The sequence below is a fragment of the Uloborus diversus genome, chromosome 8 (assembly GCF_026930045.1).
Source record: "Uloborus diversus isolate 005 chromosome 8, Udiv.v.3.1, whole genome shotgun sequence".
Lineage (NCBI taxonomy): Eukaryota > Metazoa > Arthropoda > Arachnida > Araneae > Uloboridae > Uloborus > Uloborus diversus.
The window spans coordinates 150,458,940-150,480,499 of NC_072738.1; the positions used below are offsets into that span (position 1 = coordinate 150,458,940).

At 32.2% G+C, this 21,560-nt stretch overlaps 1 protein-coding gene across 1 annotated transcript in view; it reads right to left on the reverse strand.

Annotated features, from left to right (window-relative positions):
• Positions 1-7,342: 7,342 nt before the first annotated feature.
• The window catches only part of LOC129228684 (general transcription factor IIF subunit 1-like), a 59,225-nt gene continuing 45,007 nt past the window's right edge, over positions 7,343-21,560 (reverse strand). The window contains exons 8-10 of the mRNA XM_054863368.1: positions 20,120-20,313; positions 17,449-17,525; positions 7,343-7,366 (exon numbers count right to left, since the gene is read on the reverse strand). Of these exons, the coding sequence (XP_054719343.1) occupies positions 7,343-7,366; positions 17,449-17,525; positions 20,120-20,313 (295 nt within the window). The remainder of the gene's footprint in view (positions 7,367-17,448; positions 17,526-20,119; positions 20,314-21,560) is intronic.

Here is a 21,560-nt window from a genome sequence, read left to right on the forward strand (position 1 = left end):
TAACTTTGACCAGTTAAATATAAATGTGTTTTCTTGTCTACTGCACTAACATGATGTTCTGACCTACTACACTCTTCTTGCGCAAAACAAATGGAAATGTTCCTTCTTAAAATTATTCATTTTTCTTCTTTTAAAACGAGGAAAATCGCTTTTAAAATGTCCATTTATCATGCTGCGGATTTTGGAGACATTTGTTTTACCTTAGAAAGCTGCATCTAAAACTTTTTTCTTTGAAACATTAGCTAAACCTTTGAGAAAAGAGTATTAAATTTGAAACAAATCTATTTGTATCAGAGCCAAATAATTTTACAAATAATAGGATATTAGTTTCCTAAAAAGCAAAATATGCTACTTGCATTCCAATTTATCTGATATAAATTTGACACTCCTGTATCATATGTGTCTGATCCATTTAACGTTTGTATAACGTATAAGTCAAAACGGAATCATTAAGTCCCATCTAGTTGTGCATAAGTATATTTAAAAAAAACATCGTTTTTTTTTATAATCAATACTTCGCTTATAGCTATCAATTAAGAAAATTATTTTCCTTAACTCTGCGACTAAATACGAAAAAACCAATTCTCTCTACCTCTTTTTTTCGAAAATATTTTCTAAAATCTGAGGACATATTTACCCCCCTTTCTTATGTGATTAAGAAATTATCCGAATTATGAAGGCATATTACTGAAAGGAAATGCGTTCCTAAACACTAGAAACTATGGAGGATTCTGAATGGAATTCTTGGCAAATCTTAGAGAGCAGAGTATATTGAGGAATTGATTTTGAAGATAGATTTTTGAAGCTATACATATGTGAACACTGTCATCGTACGCTGTTAACAATTAGAAGTAGCTTTACTCTTGCAGGATTTACAAAGACAGGTAACAACAGTGATGTAGTCGTGCTGACAGAAATCAAAGATATTTCCAGTAAGATTACGAACGTTTTATAAAGCACTTGCTGCCTAAAAGTAGCACATAAACAAAAATTGACGATTTCTTCTCTGCAAATCAATAATTTACACATTGCATTATTTGGATGTGTTTTCCGTGTTACTGCATTTTTTTCAGCAGGGCAGCCATTTCATTAAAATAACATATGAGTCGAAATATTCTGCAGTAATCAACATTCAACATTTATCGTTTATTATAATCAATCGTTTTAGGTTAAGGAGTTACTTTTCCCCATATGTGATCACATTAAACGGTAGCAACTGTACGTTTAAGGTACGTCAAAATGCAAGTGCGGTAAACCTGCCCGGTTAGCAAAAATTTGGTTTCTGTCACTATATTAAAGGAGAAATAAAAGAGTAAAAAACCGCTAAATAACTATCGCACTAAAACACCATTTACATATTGCAATAGTAAAACTGCAGTTTCTGGCAGCACTAATCTGAGGAGAAGATGTCAAATCCTTTGAGAATAATTGTGTACACAAATACATGATTATGTGTCACAGGTTTAAGTACTGTTCAAGTTGGAATCAAATCTTTAAATATTTTATTACTAAATCCTCATATATATATATATATATATATATATATATATATATATATATATATATATATATATATATATATAATAGCGAATTTACTGATCAAATAATTTTCCTGACGTCATCAACAATGAAACTCGCTCTACGGCATGATAATTTGATGATAATTTTTGGTAATGTTTGACAGGCAAGGAAATGCTTCATTTTGAAAAGGCTAAACTGGATCCGGTAACTTAACTGTTTTACTGGTAAGAAACGAAAAAGTGGTCAGCAATCAACACTATCCACTAGAGTTAAGTTTTCATACACTGGCGTTAGGGTTAAAATTTCAACAATCAAAATATCACCAAACAGGCAATTGCGTCGTTCAAATGTAGAAGCAATTTCCACCCGTCATACCTTAACGGGCAAATTTTCTAGTATTTAAATAATGATCATTCTTGAGTGATGTCGAAACATGATTATTTGTGTAAAACTACTAAATATTGAACATAAATCTGTGCTCATAGTAAACTCTATTGAAACAAGTAGTCTATTTCATGAAGCTAAAACACTTTTAACAGGAAAATTAATTTGTTACTATTTAAGTATTCAGTCTTAGATAAGAATCAGCCTACTTATCGTGAGAGATTCCTCACATGCTATTAGAGCACGCATCTAGCATTAATACATACTTCATCTCTATATTCCTTGAATTTCAGATACTTGCTTATTCATTCAGTACTCTTGCTATTAATTGAAAATAATAGCGAAATTGATTAAATTTCAAAAGATTAACTGTATTCTTAGAGAACGATGTTTATTTAAGACAATAGGAACTATAACTTAGGTAAATTAAAATAGCACCATGTGTTGCCTTACAAAGCCTTATGAAGAGGTAACATTAGATTAATAAGCATTTTACGGAATTTAAGAAATGTGCAGAGTTAAATAAAATTATTCTTCCCGCAATTATTTCTTTGAATTGAATAGAAGTGGATTTGGATGAATATTTTTTGATGTCGCAGGAAATGTTTAGAATTTCGTGATAAAGATCGTTTATTTCCAAATTTCTATTCTGCATCTTCACTTCAGAGACTTTAAACAATAGAAATGCAACTAAAGAAGGTTTTAAATGACACGCATTCTTTGAAATTATTGATTTTACTGTTTTCAAAAGTTTTGTAATAGTTATTGTTGCCGTTTGTCTCGTTCAAAATGTCAACATTGTAAGAAAGGAATCTTTGTCCTCTTAGAAATATTTCAAGCATTTTATTTGCTAAAATCTGTAATAATGTGTGTTTTTGAGAGGTACACATCAGTAGAGGTACATGCCATGAAGCTGTCAAACAAATTCTAACCTTTTTTTTAAAAAATAAAATAATTTAGAAACAAAAAATCAGCAGCGTTGTTTTATGAAATTATACATTATATTTGATGTATTTATATTTGCTAGTCAGCTTAAAAATGTACTAAAACTTTTATGCAATCAACTATCGCTAAATTATCCTAAATACATTTACATTATTCTTTGTATTGAATAAAATTAATAAATCTTAGTTTTGTTGAAGTATTCATCCATGACACTAATTATTCTTTTAGCACAGTAATGATTTAAGCGAATGGATTAAAAATCATGGTTGAAGTATGAGCATCTTGCCTCAATTTAAGATTCTATGACTAACGTATTTTTCAAACAAACGTGCTTTGATATTGTTTAGGTAATCATAGAAAGCACTGTTATATGAAAAGTTTAAATCAGTGAATAAACAAAATTTTTTTAAATTTAATTCTGAATTTTTTTTTTTTTTTTTGTTAATGTGGTGTGTAACTACGAGGGATCCGGAAAAAAAACTGCAGCATTTGAAAGCTTTATATTGTGAATATATTTTCCCCCAAAATTGGAATCAGATGGCACGACTTGTCATGCAGGTGGTGTGCAGGTTAAGTAGAGAACACCTGAAGGTTCAGGGCGGCTGAAATGTCTCGTTTGGAAGTTCGAGCCGTGATTCGATGGACAAAGAATGTGTCCGCAAAAGGCCGACATGTTGAGTGAAGGTGTCATCCTCCTGCATGACAATGCCTGGCCCCATGTTGATTAAGAAACGTAGTAACTGTTACAACGGTTCAGGTAAGGAATCTGGAATCACCCTCTCCCCACCATATAGCCTAGGTTTGGAACATAGTGAATATTTCTTGTTTCCGAGGTCGAAAAAGCATTTATCCGGCACACGGTTGGTTCTCTTCGGACATTGCTCTAAAAACATTCGCCGACAACTGACTCAATGAACAGGGACCTAATTTCTACCAATATGGGATCAACCACTTGGTTCTGCGTTCTGATAAATGCCTAAATAGATCTGGCGATTATGTTGAAAAATGATAGGCATGCGTGTCTCCTAATCCCCTTTTGTTAACTCCTTCTATTCTATTGTCAATGAATATTTCTTTATTAGATTTATAACCTATTTCTTTTATCAACTCTCATAAATTGCAAAGGAAAATGCAATTGATCACCTTATGACATTTCTTTTATGTTTTCTTAAAAAAATAATGATACATTTTGTAGCTGCGAAACTCTACTGTAAGATGCAACAGTAAATTAACATAATATTGTCTTTGGCTAGAGGCTTTTAACTTGGTTCTAACGCAACGAAATTTGACATCACGAAATTTAGTTCATGTTTTTGTCTACCTTCAGTGTGTTTGTCTAAATTATAATTTTACTGTCTTTTTTTTTTCTTTTTTGGCAATTTTGTCTTACTAATCACTCTCATTTTAAGTAAATATACTATTTTCTCATAACACAGAACATTTTTCACAATAAAAAAATCTTTTCGTAAAAGCACCGTGATTTAGGCGAACCAATTATTGTTATTTCTGTAAAGCAGCATTGAAAAAAAAAAAAAACATGATCAAAAACTGCGCATTCGTGTGATGTGGGCATACGTGTTCTTTATGAGAGAATGGAAATAAATATTTTACCTGTTGTTTAGTAATGTAGATAGGTCTGTTGATGACTAGCCATGTGACAGACTCATGGCATGCTGGAACTGTTAAAGAGCCTTCATACGTCACAAAATGAGGTGTCGAAGGCAGAAGGCCTTGGACGGATACGTGGTGCAACGGAACTTCCTGTCCTAGAAAGTCATTAAAGAAAAAAGAAAAATAAGTCAAAAACATATTTTCAAAGTCCTACACATTTTCAAAGTCTTGAATGACACTTAATTCTCATTTTAAAGTTTTTCCACTCTAACAGTGGTTTGTAAAGATTCATGTAACTCAATTAATTATTCTGTGCAGTTGAATATGAAATATTTTAATTCTCTGAAAGTCTTGTTAGACAACAAGGATGTTTGTTTAATCGTTGACATCTTATAATAGCCTTGAAAACCTTTTAAAAACTATTACAGTTGACAAAATCGTTCAAAACTCTAGAGTAGAAGCTCTCTAGCAATATGAAAAAACTTTTTTTTTTTTTTTTTAAATCGTATTATATGTTTGAGTTTTCACGTCTCAGTCAACTTTATAAATGACACGTACATAGGGTGAACGGTATAGTTATTGACCATTAAACTTTCATGCTATAAACTAGCAACCCACTTATGAAAAACTGGGCAAATGTGAGGGCAGCATGTTATTTATTTATTTATCTTTTGCGAATTTGCGCTAGAGAATTTTGTTGTTTTGTGATTTGATTCTTCTTGGCGCCGAAACAATAACCGATTTTTGGTAAAAATACCACAGTTACAGTTTGTTTTTCAGTGCACTACCTGCGGCTTTAAATTTTGATTTTTTCTATCTGGTCCGCCGAAGTTTTACCAAACGCGAAATTTCTGCTGAGTAGTAATCAAACAACCACAATTGCTTATATACTCCTCTATTATTGAGAGGCTTTGAGAAGTTGAGCTCCGACTCTGACAATGTTTACCTCTGTTTCAGTAAATTGGAGAGGTAATTGGCGCTAAGTTGAGTTGAGAAACTTTCTTAGTAGTTTTTCAAAAATATTCCAACTAAAGTCCGAGCCAATAACACGTCCATTTTTCACTAAAGTCCCTTAAAACAGGTAAACATAGTCAAGGTCACAGCTCAACTAACCAGAGCTGCACTATACACATGGCGATGTTTACCCTACCATGCCATTCCTAATACTGTAAATGGCACTAGTGCTGCTCTCAAATGTTATCACTTCCACCACCGCTTCCCCATCACAACTCACATTGCTCGCATTCTAACTACGGGAGGTTGATATGCCATACCCTGTATTTTGCTTCCAAATTGTGCCATGATTGATATATATGCCATTTCGATTCATAATTTTTTTTTACCTTTAAATGAAATAAAATGAAATTGCTAAAATTTCTTCGACATTTCTGTTCACACCAAAACTCAATAAGTTTGTCAGCAAATTTTGAGGAACACAGATAAGTTATGGATTAACACGGCAAGAAATATTTTTTGAAACCAATTTTAAACTTGTCAAAAGTGCACCTTATCAGAAGAACAGAAAGTCGGTTATATCTACTTTAACTCAATGGTCTGTTAAAATCCCTAAGCGATCGTAACAATCCTTGTAGGACATTTGTTCAAATAATGCGAACATTTTTCAAGTTAACAATCCGAAAGCAGCCGAATATCGTGAACTTTAATATTTTCCTAGCAGTTTCTAAAGAAATATAAAAGTTTTGCCATTTTCTAAATGTTATTTTCTTGTACCATGTATAAAAATGTAAAATTCTTTACATAAATAATAAGACATAATATTGTGTGACTGAATACACTGTCTCGAAATATTAGACTTTCAAATTTAATCTTTGCATAGAGTAATAATGCAATGTTTGTTTTCATTTTCCACAAAACTGCTTCAGTTTATGAATGTTTGGAATTTTTGCCCGTATGTCAGTTACATCGTGCAAAAGTGGAGGAAAATCATAAACTATGGAGTTAATTCAAAAAAAAAAAAAAAAAAAAAAAAAAAAAAAAACGAGCTGATGTGTGCATCACATGACTTCCTTTTACTCCAATTTAATGTCATTTTCTCATTATTGGCAGTATTAATATGATTCAATAGTTGACTCTCTAAATATCACCAACAGTGGCCAAATAGAAACCAGATTTTAAAAAAATATGTAAAAAAAAATATTTAGAAAAATGTTAATTTGTTTAAAAAAATGGATTTTAAATTTATTTTATTCTTATTGTTTTAAATAAATAATTGTTTAAAAAAATAATAATTTCTAAAATAATTAATAATAAAATTTAAATAACTGTTTTAACAAATTGTTTAAAAAAATATGTAAAAACATTTGTCGCCAAGTTGGCGACAAAACTTGGCGACCAAAAGACTGGCGATATATCGCCAAATTATAACACCACGTGAGTCTACATCGAAATTAACAATGATTTCCCCAAAAGGGGCAAAAGGCCCCCTTTGGAGCATACGAATGCAACCAAAAAGGAAGGTGCACAACTAGCCCCCACTAGGAGTCTAAGTGCCAAATTTCAACATTCTAGGACATTCCGTTCTTGAGTTTTGCGACATACATACACACATACGCACATACATACGTACATACAGATGTCACGATAAAACTCGTTGTAATTAACTCTAGGATCGTCAAAAAGGATATTTCGGGTGTCTGTACGTTCCTAGGCACATATCCACGTGTGATCGGGTTGAAAAAAAAATCTCAGCATTCATTCGGGGGTGAGCAAAATGGAAATTAGGGCCGATTTTTGGGTGAATATTTTTTCGCGAATCCAATAGTTCCTTTTTTGTAAAAAGAAGTAAAAAGTCTTGGTAAGAAACAATAAATTCAATTTTTAGGTCGTAGTGCTGGCGCTTACAGCTACTTTACAAGATAAATCAAGGAGCTACCTTTTTTCTTTGCTAAGAATAAAAAATATAATTAGAAAGACGAATTTTTGAACATTTTATAGTTTAGTGATTTCGGCGCAGTTTGCAACCTGAATGTCACTTTTGATTTCGGAAAAGAACCAAACCCCTTTTTTTTGTAATTATATATTGCTGAGTAGACGGACTTTTTTTATTTGGTTATGAAAAAATTTTAAGTTTATAATCAGGGCTTCATATTTAGTAGGATTTTTCTTGCCATCATTAATATTTGTTCTTTACTCATTTGAATTTTTTTTTCAGTCATACGAATCTATAAGATGATTTATTATCCATTTTGATCAGTACTAGGAGTTCTTTTTTCATTGAGTCAAAGCCCGTTTTTTATTTGTCAATAAGATTTTTCCTTCAGCTAATATGCCTTTCTTTTTATCCCCTTGTTTTCCCCTTAAAGCGCAAGTTTTTTCAGAAAATTGGGTCAGAAATGATATTTTCTTTTCCCGTCGAAAATAAGTTTAGGAAAGTTATTTTTCGCAATTTCAGCGGGTGAGGGGGGAAAATAGACAGGGGGGGGGATATTATCTTTTAAAAATAAATACGTATACAAGTAAAGTGTAAACAATTTGATTACATTTTCATTGTGAATTTCAAAATATTAAAATCAAAGAAAATCAAATTGTCATACTTACAAGCATAACGCAATAAAATCGAATATTACGTATTCTCAACAAACAACCTTTTTGAACAAGAAATTTCTAACAAACCTATAGCTATTCATCAAAATGCACCACGTAGTTTACACAAGACGTGTATGCAGGATCCATCTATGGTAAATAAGTTTAATAGAAATCTAGCCTGTATATTTTTACTAGAACATAATTTTAGACGAGCACTAGAAATAACAAAAATGCGCGATAAAAGTTGATCGTGTGAGACAAGGGCATATGTAAATTGGACGGTACTTTTCCGCTCGTGTCAAAAACAAGCTAATGCGTTAAGTGGTTAATAAATTTTTGTTAGTTTAACTGAAAGTTTCTTGTTCGTTACTTAAAATGTTTTAATAAACTTATTTTTATTCTCTGTAACTTTTCCTTTTCAGTTGTTTATCTTTTTATTTGTGTTTGCATCTTTAATAATTATTATTTTCCCTTTGGTTGTTACTAAATTGTTAAGTTAGCTTTATATTCTTCTTTTCTGATGAATTAAGTCACGCTCCTTGTGAATTTTAGATTTCTTTTTGTGTTTGTATCTTCAAAAATTCTTACTTTCTCTACAGTTGAAACAAAAATTGTTAAGTTAGTTTCATGATCTTCTGTTCTGTTGAGTTAAGTCACGCTTCATCCAATTTATTCACCATTATTCAATGGGCTTTGTAACAAAATCAGGCCTGTTGGCTTACCTAAAGCTTTGCAACAAACAAGATAATGCATACAACATTGCTGATATTGATGTCATACAATGCAAGAAACAAGACAATGCCCTCAACTTTACTATGGACAGAAAAATGTCTAAAATAGTCATAAAGACATATTGCTGTGCAAAATATTGTATAAAATATGTATCTAATGCAAGTTCCGCACTTAAAATACTATTCCAGTGCATAGAAGTTTGCAAAAAAATTTTAGTAAGTAAAATTCTGTAATTGAATCAGTATATAAAGGTAAGTACTAGCTAACGAATGGAGATTTTCCTTGTTGCTTCTTCCTCTTTTCATATGTAAAGTGTCGGATAAAAAAATTAGTACTGAAGGTTTTTTATAAAATAAAGAACTAGTACACCGTTTGTATTTTTCGAAAGATATCACTGAAAAGAGCCTCAACAAAACGTCCTTCCATTATTTCTTATCCCTAAACCCATGTTTGGCATAAAAATTCACTAAATATATCTGTTTCTCCCGCTGAAGGACACAGAACTGAAAATATCCGAATCAATGACTGCCTGAGAACATTTGTCCTTCTTACAGCATATCAGAATTGGACAGGAGATAAAGCGTTCTTGTGAATGGAGGTCAACAAATGTTGCCCCATTTTTAGTGGTCACTGAATGATTTTCTTCTTTACTTGTTACGATCGACTTTTGCTCAAGGGAATACACGCGCAAAGTGTCGACAGCTGCAGAGTTAAGAATCAATAGATATTTCTATTGGAATGATGTTGAAGAGCTGAAGATGTTACATAAAGAGATCTAACACGAGAAAAAGATGAATACATTGACGATAAAAGGTATCTCTCATGAACATGTGTACGAACTTTTCTTTTTTACTTTTGTAAGATTTGTATGGAGCGGGGCATTTACGTGTGGAGCTTTTGAAAGGCCACGCCCATTGCATGTTTTCTTAAAGCTGTCAGATGAGGCAGTACGACTATGACAGTCTCTTTGTGTACGCTCGATAAATCTCAAAAACTACTGGTGAATTGATGAAAAGAACATAAAAGCAGTTTACAACTGTTAACCAGTCAAACGTGGTGGATCTCCGTTTAAAATGCATCGCATAGCGGGGAGAGAAAAGCTGAAGAAAAGTTTTTTTTCCTGTATTGCTCTTTCTTTCCCCCCCCGTCGGTACGTAAAGGAATTCGCTGTTGTCCGGCAGAATGCTCTTTTGAATACGCAGCAGCCAGGTGACTAACGAGAAGGCGTGGTAACGATCACCTTTGATGACCACTGAACGCTATTTCTTCTTCAAAGAGAAACACTTTTTTTGCTTCCAGAATGTGCTAGTTTTCGGATTCATTTACACTTTATATTTTCATTTCTCTTTTTTTGTTTTTGTTTTTTTGAAGTGCTCTTATTTCCTTCAAATATGCTTTATTAATTCATTAAAATTATTTAAAATTACAAACTATAGTTTCATTACATTAAACTTATTGAAACATAAAATATTTTTGATTCTCACTTTTCTTTTAATACATTAAATATTTCGTAAAGTGCTTTATAAATCTTAGTATTTTATTCAATTATTTAGTCCATTTTCCCGAAAGGGTGTTTCGATTGCCTTCTTGCACATTACTGCGTTCTACTTCAAGAAAAAAAAGTAAAAATGCAGAAAAAAAGTTGTATTCTGAAATAAATTATTCTAGTGATGAACTAAGCACCTTACTGCGTTATACTTCCAGAAAAAAAAAGTAAAAAGTCAAAAAAAAAAAAAAGCAAAACCGTAGTCTGAAATATAATTGTTGTAATGGATAAACTAAGTTCATCATTAAAATGGATTGAGATAAAGAGCGGAAAAATTAATCCCTCTGTTCGAAAGTACAGCCAAATTCGGATACATGTTCTTTCAAGTTTTAAGTAACATTCTTAAGTCAAAAATACGCAAATACATGATTTTTTTCTAGTTCATGCAAACAAAATTTAACTTCGTTGTTTATTTATTTATTTATTTTTGAAGAGGGTTTAGAATATAAAACAGTTATACATTCTTTATTGCGTATATATAGTCAGGGATACCCGCGATGGTAGGTCACAGCAACCGCCCAGAAAATCCTTATTCGGCCAATTTTGTTTGATTCAGCAAATTTGGAGACAAAATTGCAATGTCGGAATTTTTCAAATGCTCAAATATTTTTTCTCCTCAAATGTACTTGTGTTCATACTTGAATTTAACCTGCGGCAAAAATTGGAGTTCTATTTGATAAATTGAGAATTTCCAACTTCCTAAAAAATATCTTTGGAGTTCCCATGTGTATAGTTATTTTATGTATCATATTTCGGTGAATAACTGACGCACTCCCTTTCGACACGCAAATCAAACATATTCTAAGAGTAAAAAATATCTTACTTGAATTATGTTTAACAGTCAAAATGACTAGCTTCGTAACGCCCCCCCCCCCCCACCCCCTCCAATAGCAAGTAGTTCAAGTTGTTTTTTATTTTAAAAATAAGATATGAAAGCAGACTGCTTCTGTAAAACCGAAATGTTTCTTTTTCTTTCTTATTTTTTTAAGTTAGGACAAAATTAAAACAGACAAAATCAAAAGCCTAATTTTGAAATAAATGACAAAACGAGCGTTATAAACACGCAAATAGTAAAATATGTGTTTTGGGAAACAAAAGAGCGCTTTTCGCTGCAAAAAGTTATGATCTTCGGCACGTAAAAAACTCATAAACAAACCTGATAAATGCACAATTAGAATGAAATTGTAAGCATGTGATCACGTTGTGACGGATTTCTTATGTACCAAAGATTACAACTTTTTACATCGATAAAGTGAGTCCTAATTAACTTCCAAAGACGCATCTGAAAACCTTTTTTTTTTTTGGTACGTGTGCCTTGTGCATAAATTACATCGAAGTTATCATTTTTTTCGTTGATCTTCATATTATTGAAGTTATTTTATTGAACGATTTCTCGATAGATTTTACTTATCTCACTAAGTAAATTTTAATTTACGTTATTAAAAGTGCTAACTCAGTTCCTTTCGAATACGAAAGAATTTTCTTTAAAATTTTGAAGGCACAGGAAGTCATTTAAATTTATTACATTTTCAGTGTTTTTTTTAAAAACTTCGCCTTGTTTTCCGTTTTTTTACTATTATTTAGTTTATTATCTGGTATTTATCTATGTATTATTCTGCAGTTTCAATAACAGAAAACATGTCGTTGAGGTGTACTTTACTTTAAAAATATTCCTCTAAGGAACCGTAGCATCCAATTGAAACGCATCACTTCGATAAATAACATGGTTTTCGGGGCAAAGCTTGATAAAAAAATGTATTAAGGTTTTGAAATATATGCCCTTTTTTTTTTTTTTGCTGATGGACAGAAAATAAAAGATTTGCTAGTTAACCTGGTATCGTTTTCAATTAAAAAAGATTGTGTGAATATATTTTTTGCAACAATATAATTTTAGTAGGTGTATGTGATATGTGACACGCCGTAAATGTTTCAGCACATTTTTTTTTCAACATCATACAAGGCAAAAATGAACTATCATTATAATTACTGTCGTATTGCGTACTATAATTTTTGTACTATCTCTGAGTTATAAGTAGAATATTATTTCGTGCATACATTGTCAACTTTATTAATTAATTTATTTATTGAATTTTCTTTCTTTCTTTCTTTCTTTCATTTATTTATTTTTTGAACTCATTAATCTTGTTTAATTGTTTATTCTTTACTTGTGCAGAATTTTTATTCTAGACTGCACCTAATATGTGATAATTGAAAAAACATGGATGAATATATACGTATGTAGTTGAATTTCATTGAATGCCTTTTCTTTGCTTGAACAATTAGAGCGTAGCCACGGATATCTACGATTTTCAACAAAGCAAATAGAGGAACCAGTATTTGACCTCTAGAACTACTGTTGAAGGACGAATGTTTACTATGTTAGGATAGGGCACGAAATGTTGAAAATCAAGTCCAACCGCACGTGTTTATGGGTGGACAATGAATGATTTGACCCCACTTGTATTCAGTGGGGGATCAATTTCCACTCAAAGGCGTTTGCTTCCAATATAGAAAGGCTTCTTGCTAATGCCAGCTGCTTTACAATTTACATGCTTGATTGCACCAGAGTTGCTCCATAGTAGTGAATTTTGAAAATCAACTATTTTTTGAACTAGAGATTTTTTCGAAAGTTCACGCATAACGTTAAACTTTTGACACATGTGAATGAAAATTACATATTTTAAATGATGCTACACAAATATATATTACATGCATCAATTTTTACAAAGCTCATTAGTAAAATGCGAATAAGTTTTCTTGGAGAAGGAAAGGAAAAATTTATTATGAGGTTCCTCAATAAAATCTAAATCATGTATGCACTTCATGTAGTTACTTCGCAAATAAAGTAAGCTATTATAAAGTTGTGAACATAGTTCAGTCTTTACCAAATAAAATCATGCAGATAAATTCACCTGTGTTGTGGGAGGAAGGGGGGGACGTGTCCCTGGCCTTACTCCCCCCTGCCCCTCTTTGCCATCATTAAAAATACAAAGATATTATAAAGAGACGTAGGGACGTTTTCCTGACGATACGGATAACGATAACAAAACTTCAACCCCTCCCTCCCACCTTGTGAATTCCTGATATCCCCTGTATAAACAACAGTACCAGAATCTACCGTACTGTATGCTGCAAAGACGAAGGTCAGCGAGAGTCATCCGTAAATATTATTTCTTTTACAAAATGGTTTTCGTCTTTGGTTTTCATAAGGAAATTTTGCGAGAACTATTGATCGGTTGAGAGTGATCTGTAAAGTAATTTAAAGAAAAAAAAAGCTTAGTGTGTGAATATGAAAATCAATAAAAAACTGAATTAAACATATATTGTGTTGGAAACGAAATGATTTCCCAGACAATCAATGTAAAAACCCTGTTCTGGCACCGATTCACACTTTGTACCTATGCGTATAATATACACGTGTGTGTGTTGCGAGGGCCCGATTAATATATTGAGAAGCCCTTGGCCAGTCCCCTTTTTCAGGGCCCCCAGTAGTCAATCGTTACAATTTTTGCCATTTGGTGCCCTCAAGGGAGAGCCCTAGGACACATCCGAGTTTGCTTATTCAATGATCAGGCCCTGTGTGTTACAGTACCCTACAGTGACTTTTGCAGAAACTAGGCAGATTCATGATTCCCCTCCCCACACTCACACTGAATAGTGAAGTAACAAAATAGTTTGTTAGTTTCTTACTTATGCACAGGGTCTGACTAATCCGGGTGCCAGGTCGTTAGAGTGAAATAGAACAAATTTCTTGTTGACCATATGCATCTGAACAAGAAACTAAATTGCACTGAACTTTCCTATAAAATCTAAGAGAAAATGTCGGGCGCCTAAGTATTTTGCCTGGCTCTTAAGATTTTATGATTTTCGTCGGTCTCTGATTATATATGTATCTTGCTTTAGTGCGATAGAAAATTAATTGATTTTTTTAGAACTTAAGCTACTCATTTGTTACCCTTCAAATTTTGGCACACTGGTGAAAAAAAAACGGAGAGGCTGACGTCATCATTACCTGTGAAACCAGGGACACGTATTTTTCCACTAAAAATATCTGTATTTCGTTCGCAAATATTTAACTCAAGCCCTAAACACCTAGGCCCAAGCGTAGGTCCCCTCGAAGTTTATGGCCCTCATTTATTTTCAAATTTATATTTTATCTAACGGAAGATAAATGGAGAACAAAATGCAACAAGGATATTATTGGTTTCATGTTTAGAGCTTATGTAAAATATGCCCTTTAAATGCAAAAACTAATAAAGTAAAGGCGCCAAGTAGGACCACTTTATGGTTCATTGCCTTTTATTATTTTTATTATACACGTTAAGTTCATTAGTCCAATTCCTTGTTGCGTCGAAGTTTAATAAAATAACTAAGAAAAAAGCAGCCATTTTTTTTTCTTTTCACGTATTTTTTCAGTCATTTGTGGTTTTAATTACACATTTGTATAATGAACTATATTGAAGCAAAAATTAAAATTACATTTCAGAGTTGTACGGAGCACTTTTTGTTGCATTCATTCCGGATATCTTTACAACTTTTGCCATAGATTTTCTAATTGAATTTAGAAGTAGGAACACAAATTAAGTGAAAATCAAAGAAACAAAAATGAGTATAAACGTAAATGTGTATTTATAGGTTCTTATAATACATACCAAAATACAAGAACTGCTTAAAATATTGGAATGATGATTGGAACCATTGTGTGTTGTGTAGAGGAGGCAGGATCTGACCCTCCGGGTCTAGGACTTTACAATGACTTAATCGAGCTCTGGTTTATCGCTTTCAACTATCCTTAATTGCCTTTGAAGCTCAGAAAACATGAGAATTTCGCTCAGAACTTGAGAAATTACAAAGAATAAGTACATTGGCCAAGAAATACCAGCGGATAACTTTATCATATAAACGTAATCAACAGAAACGTCAAAATGCAACTATTTTTCATAACGACCATATTAGTATTAACAGCAACTAGTATTAGTTGCTTGATAAGGCAACTTTTTGATGAACATCTTTTGTCAGATTTTGAAGCAGAAACACGGGCTCTTTTTACCGGCAAAGGCTATATTGTCATTGTATTATTCAGTTTACTCGATGATAATGGAAAGTTTTAGACTCGGAATTACAAGAATAATATGGTAAAAATTAACGTGATTACGATACTGAACTTTTGTAGAATCCAAACTTTGTTTATAGATGCATTTCTTATTTCGACGATTTTTTGCTTAAATATTCACATTCTACAGCATTTATTTTTTTCCCCTGTAAGCGATCCTTTTCGCATCTAATTGATTTGGTTTTTTCTTTCATCTTATTTTTTATTTGTTTATCCCTTCTTCATGATATTTTATTTAAAAAACCGAACGTAAATTCTATTAGAATGATAAAACTTGTAGGTTCTACTTTTTTTGTTATATTTTAAAAATAAAGCGTCTTTTTGTAGTAGGCAAAATATTATTATGGAACAAATTAGTCAAAGCAATCTATTTAGTTATTGCTGTATGTTGAGACTGTAAACTTAATTAATATTAAAATATTAAGACATATGATCTCAAAATAGATATAGATAATTGTAAATTTTTCAGAAGTACGAAAACAAGCGAAATATCGTAAGATAAAAAGCCACTGTCGTTCCCAGAAAATGCATTTCTTTCATGCCTTTTCAGATCATAGAATACCGCTGAAGGGGTGACACTCCCAAGTGATCCACCCTTTTGACACTAAACCCTTTTCATCCTGAACCGGCGAATTCCAAAGAGGGGAACGAACACTGCGAGCTCCGCAGTGAAGCCCTCTGCCCCTAGTCTAGGAGCTCGGGTTCCACGGTTTGGGCCACTGCTTCAGTTTCCGAGATATCTCGGGTTCCACGTTTTACTGGTTAAGTAGGAATAGATAAAGAGTGAATCCAGAGCTCATCAGCCGTGGAGGATTCATTAATTATGGTCAAAAGACCAAATTAAGCTCTAGTTTATTGTTTTTAGCGTAGCAAGTGGTGCGTTTGCCCATTTTTACTCTTTATTACATGTACTGGAGCTTAAACATTCTCTTCTAGTTCATAGTTAAAATTTTGGTCTTTTGACCATAATTAATGAATCCTCCACGGCTGATGAGCTCTGGATTCACTCTTTATCTATTCCTACTTAATAGCTGTTTGCATTTTTCCTTTTTATCATCATTTGTTATTTATATTTGTAATTCTGTTTGCTTAATTTTATATTTACTTGGCTTTTTAGTTTTGCTGCGTTGCGCATCTATGGGCTTTTGGTGTGGTTTTTTCAATGCTTTTCACTTTTTTATTATTATTATATATATACATATATATATAAATTTGAATTTTGACCTCTTGAATTCAAATTATGTTTTTTGCAATCACGAGTGTGTGTGTGTGTGTAGGCATGTGTGTGGGGGGGGGGGGGGGGGTATGTGTGTTTGTATTTAGGGGGGTATGTGTATGTGTGTAGGCATGCGTGTCTGTGTGTGCAGGCATGAGTGTGTGGATAGTTGTGTGTATGTGAGTGTGTAGGTATGTGTTTGTGTATATGTGTAGGTGTATGTATGTGTGTGTTTGTGTGTAGGTGTATATAGGTATATGTGTGTGTAGGTGTATATATGTATATGTGTGTGTGTGCAGGTGTGTGTATGTATGTGCGTGTGTGTAGGATATGGATGCAAACTGGAGACGGTTTTCGCTAGAGGAGCAGCATCGTGAGGAGCCGGTCGATGGTGGTGCTGCAGAGAATGCTGGCGGGAAAATAAAATGATAGCACATCGAAACAGTCAAATGAAAGCAATAAGCAATCGTGATTGCTCAAAAAAACAGAAACAAAATTAATTATATACTTTAAATGCCTTGCTTTTGCAGATGTAACCCATCTGCACTTCATGAGTTTTTCAAAGAAATTTAACAAATACAAAATAGATGGAAAAAAGAACAAATTTATTTTCTTTTTATTTTTAATTTATTTTATATGAGTTTTGTTTTGTGATAAAATGGATGGTTAGCAGTCAAACCTTTTCTATCACATCAATAAATTGAGGCATACCATCAAATTTTTAAATGAATTACCAGAAATTTTGTTATATAAACAAGTACTATTATTAAATAAAAATCTAACAATAGGCAAGGAGGTTATAACAAGGAGGTTATTATAACTTCTGATATTTACCTGCATGAAAACAGCATGTACTTTGGTGTCATCAAAATCAGAATCTGAGGTATCCGAAGAAGATTCTCCAGAGGAGTCTGAAATTTAAAATCAGGTATAGAACATCAACAAGGCGAGTACAAAAGAATATTTAGGAGGGGGGAGGGGCATAGAGAGAGGGCAAGAAGCGGAAATTATATAATTTAATATTTACCCAATAAGTAGTGAATGCAACAAAAACAGACTGGTTGCAAGATTAATTCTAATGAAAAAATTTAATTTATGTTTGAAAAGAATATTGATGGAATTTGAAATAACTTTTCTTTAAAAATTTTTAATTAAGAAATTCTATACCCAGCGCTAAAATTCAGAACAGGATTTATCCAATCCTCTCTTTGAAAATTGTCCAGGCAAAGATAAGAAATAAATAAAGCTTCAAAAGAGTTTCTCCTCCAAAAGCTAAAACTAAAAATTTTGAGTTTTAGTACCTGTCATTTAATCTTAGGAGAATGAATCTATATATTATACATAGTAAACACTTACTTTTTTTCATTCATCCATCATAATTTTGGAAATTAAAATATATTTTTTTCCCTGCTCGGGGGGGGGGGGGGGGGCAGATAGTCATATTTATAACTTAGCTCTTGATTTTATGACCAAAAAAAAATCTCTAAAATGCTCTTTAAAATCTAAACAATGCACTTAAAACAATAGAATCTCATATATTTAAACCATAAATTCACTTAAAACATTTCTTCTCTAAATTTACATATAATTGTCTTAAAACACTTATCTTAAGATAAATTGTGATACCATTTTATGAAAGATCAAAATAAATGGTCAAGGAAGGGTCAACCCCTACCTTCCAGAATTAAACAGTTCTAAAAAGGGAGGATGAAGTTTCTTCCTCCCCCCTCCCTTCTCTATCTCAGTGCTTCTCAACCGATGTGCCTCGGCACCTTGGTGTGCCGTGGGAAGATCCTTGGTGTGCCACAGTATTTTTGGAGTTGTAGAAAAATGAGGAACAGAGATGTATTTTATCTGCTCAAGGAGATCAGATACAATGTTGTTTGTTTAATTAATTGCCAAAATGCGTTGAAAACCGCGACAGCGAGTAAAGAAGTCATACTGGGAACGAAAGGTTCTAATGCATTGTATGAGATGGTCAGAGTGTCAATTCTATCCCCCACTAGTTGTTACTAGTCGACGAATTAATGACATGACGGTTGACATTAGAAAACACTGGTTGATAAACTACAAAAAGCTGAAATTTTTTTTCTTCAAGTTGATGAATCAACAGACATAAAAGGTGCATTCACTACTCTTGCTAATGAGGACGTCATTCAAGATCATTATATTTTCTGCAAAGAACTTTCTCAACTTGCAACAGCCAATGAAGTAGTGAAAGTTTGGGACTTGCTGGCAGTAATAAGCACTAAAATTCATGATGAACACAAAATTCAACTAAATAACTAAAGTTCAATTTCTAAAGAAACTAAAATCATTAAATTTCAAATATTAAAAGATTAATTGTTCTATCCATATGGGAGCGCTTGTTTTCCTCTTCCTTGCTTTGACTAGTGAAAGAGGAAAACATTGTCTATACTGAGAGATTAAATTTGGTTCAGTGTGCTGGGTAAGGATCGAGCCAGCTATCAAGTGTGCCGTCAAGTCAAAAAGGTTGAGAAGCACTGCTCTATCTCACTCTTTCACAAATTCCCCAGAAGTAAGTTCTGTTCCCTCTTGTTATCAACAGCTCCTTTCAATGTTGGACAATGTTAATTCATTTCCTGAAAGCCGATTAGTATAACTTTGTTTAAAAGTAAGAAAGCTTTAACAATGAGTCTGTTCTAATGAATTTCTGTAGGAAGCGCTAATAAGCAGGTTGTAGGAGATATTGATGGTCAAAATATAAAGGCAGAAATATTATAACAATTTCTAATAAAAAAAATTATCCTATGTGAAACAATTATAAAGTATATTAAAAGCCTAAATGGTTTCAAGCACCTAACATGTCAAGGGGGCGCGGGGGAAAGCCTTAAAATATGAAACATGCCTTGAAAAGTCTTTGAAAATACCCTAAAAGATATTTTTTAAAAAATGGAAAAATGCAATTTTTTTAAATATTCAGGCCTAAGGTTTAATGCTTGTTATTCAATGCTTATTTTCACAGTTGAAAATTTTCTACAAAATAATATCTAAGCATTGATATTAATATGCTTTCTAACGTAAATTTAAAAACACTGACCTGTGTACTAAATTGTTACTATCAGATTTCCTGTTCTAAAATGGTTTCAGTTAATGCTTATTATAGTTAGGATTTTTCTATTTCATTTAGTTTAAAATAGTGTATTCAGAGTTACATTTTTTAAAAATTTTTGGAAGCTATAGCTTGGAATCAAATTCTTCATTTTCTCTATGGAGTGTAAAACTATTTATGTGATTTAACTGAATGATCAAGGTTTTTTTTTACACAGATGTGCATAAGAATATAAACAAATTAAGGACACAACAATTAAAATGAATTTTTCAATAATTATTTTTGAATTCAAAATCAGTCATTATTATATGAATGGTTATTAATGCCTTTAAAATATGAGTTTCAAACAATTTTAAAATATTTCCAAACATCTAATAAATGCAAGCAATTCTGTTTTTCTTTTTGGTATTATAAGAATTGACATACAGTTACCTTTTCCTTCCTTCTTTTTACTTTTACTTTTGGGTTGTTCTGGTGGTTTTTCTTGTTCTTGATTTTCTTCTGTTTCTTTGTTCTCCTCAGTTTCTTCTTCATCTTCAGATGCGTCAAGCTTTCTCATAGCTTCCTCATCTTCTACACCTTTCAACTCCCGATTAATTTTCTCATCTTCCAATTCCGCTTCTGAACTGATAATAAAGCACATAAAACATAAACAAATCTACCATCTCAAAAGACACTCAATGCTGAATAAGTAATGTGAACATAAAAATTTTAAAAAGAAACAACAGGTTTACATATTTTTTTCAGGGGAAAAGCTTTGCCCACAAAAATTTTTTTATACTCACATGTACTGCATAAAACATTTAATTACAGTAATGAATAAATTTTACATTTAATTATCGTTATTAGTATTAATAAAAGAAATGTCATTCAAAGAGAATATGCAAGTGATTAGGGTCTGATGCTAACCTACGTCAGTCACACCTGGCACTAAAAAAGGGATTGGCATGTCAAAGTATAAGAGAGTACATTCTGGCAACCAAAACAAATAGAAACTTAAAAAAGAAAAAACAATAACAAAATAAATATTTTTTTCTTAAAATCAGGAAATAAGAAAAGATGAATTTGCAACTCCAGCGCTCGAATAAGCTACCTTGCGGTGATTTACAAAACTGCCGGAAAAACTAAAACTTTGCCACGTTGCGTTCCATGTGTGTCTGTTAACGTAAACACAGGCAGTTTGTTCTGAGTATTTATTAACGCAATCGATGTGTCTTAGTTCGATTTCTGTAGCTTTCAACTACAGAAATTTTAGTCCCTTAGTAGTATTCTCGAGCTTCTCAGAATAATGTTAGTTTTCCTTATTTCCTTTTAAAATGTGAGTTGATTGAGAAATGGTTAAAGCGAAAACTCTGGATTAACAAACTTGGATAACGCTATACAAGGTAGAAAATTTTATTGTTTTGTATGAATTTGTAAGAATATGGTTTTTTTTTTTTAATCTTAAATTAATTTAACTAACCATATTTTACAACAGCATTCAGTTGGAATGGACAGTATGCAAAATATTTTCTTGAATATATTATCGTAGAACAAAATGAAAAATGTTTAACTGAGAAAGAATTTACTTTATTCCTTTTATTCTCAGCTGAAAGGTTTCGCCAAATTTGTTTAGGGTTCTAGTTTTAGTATTGCGTGAGCAAAGTAACCTTGGCGAGATTTCGCGTTTTTACTTAAACCATTTTTTATTTTTATCATGAGTGGAATAAAATGATAGTAAGATTACAGAATTCGATAAGTTAAAAGAAATAATGGTCATTCAACTGAAAAGAAAACTACTTCCATATTTCCGTGAGAATTTTGTTGATGATTTGCATAACATGACATAATTAAATCGTAACTCAGAAATTAGAAACATCGAAACAGAAAAGTT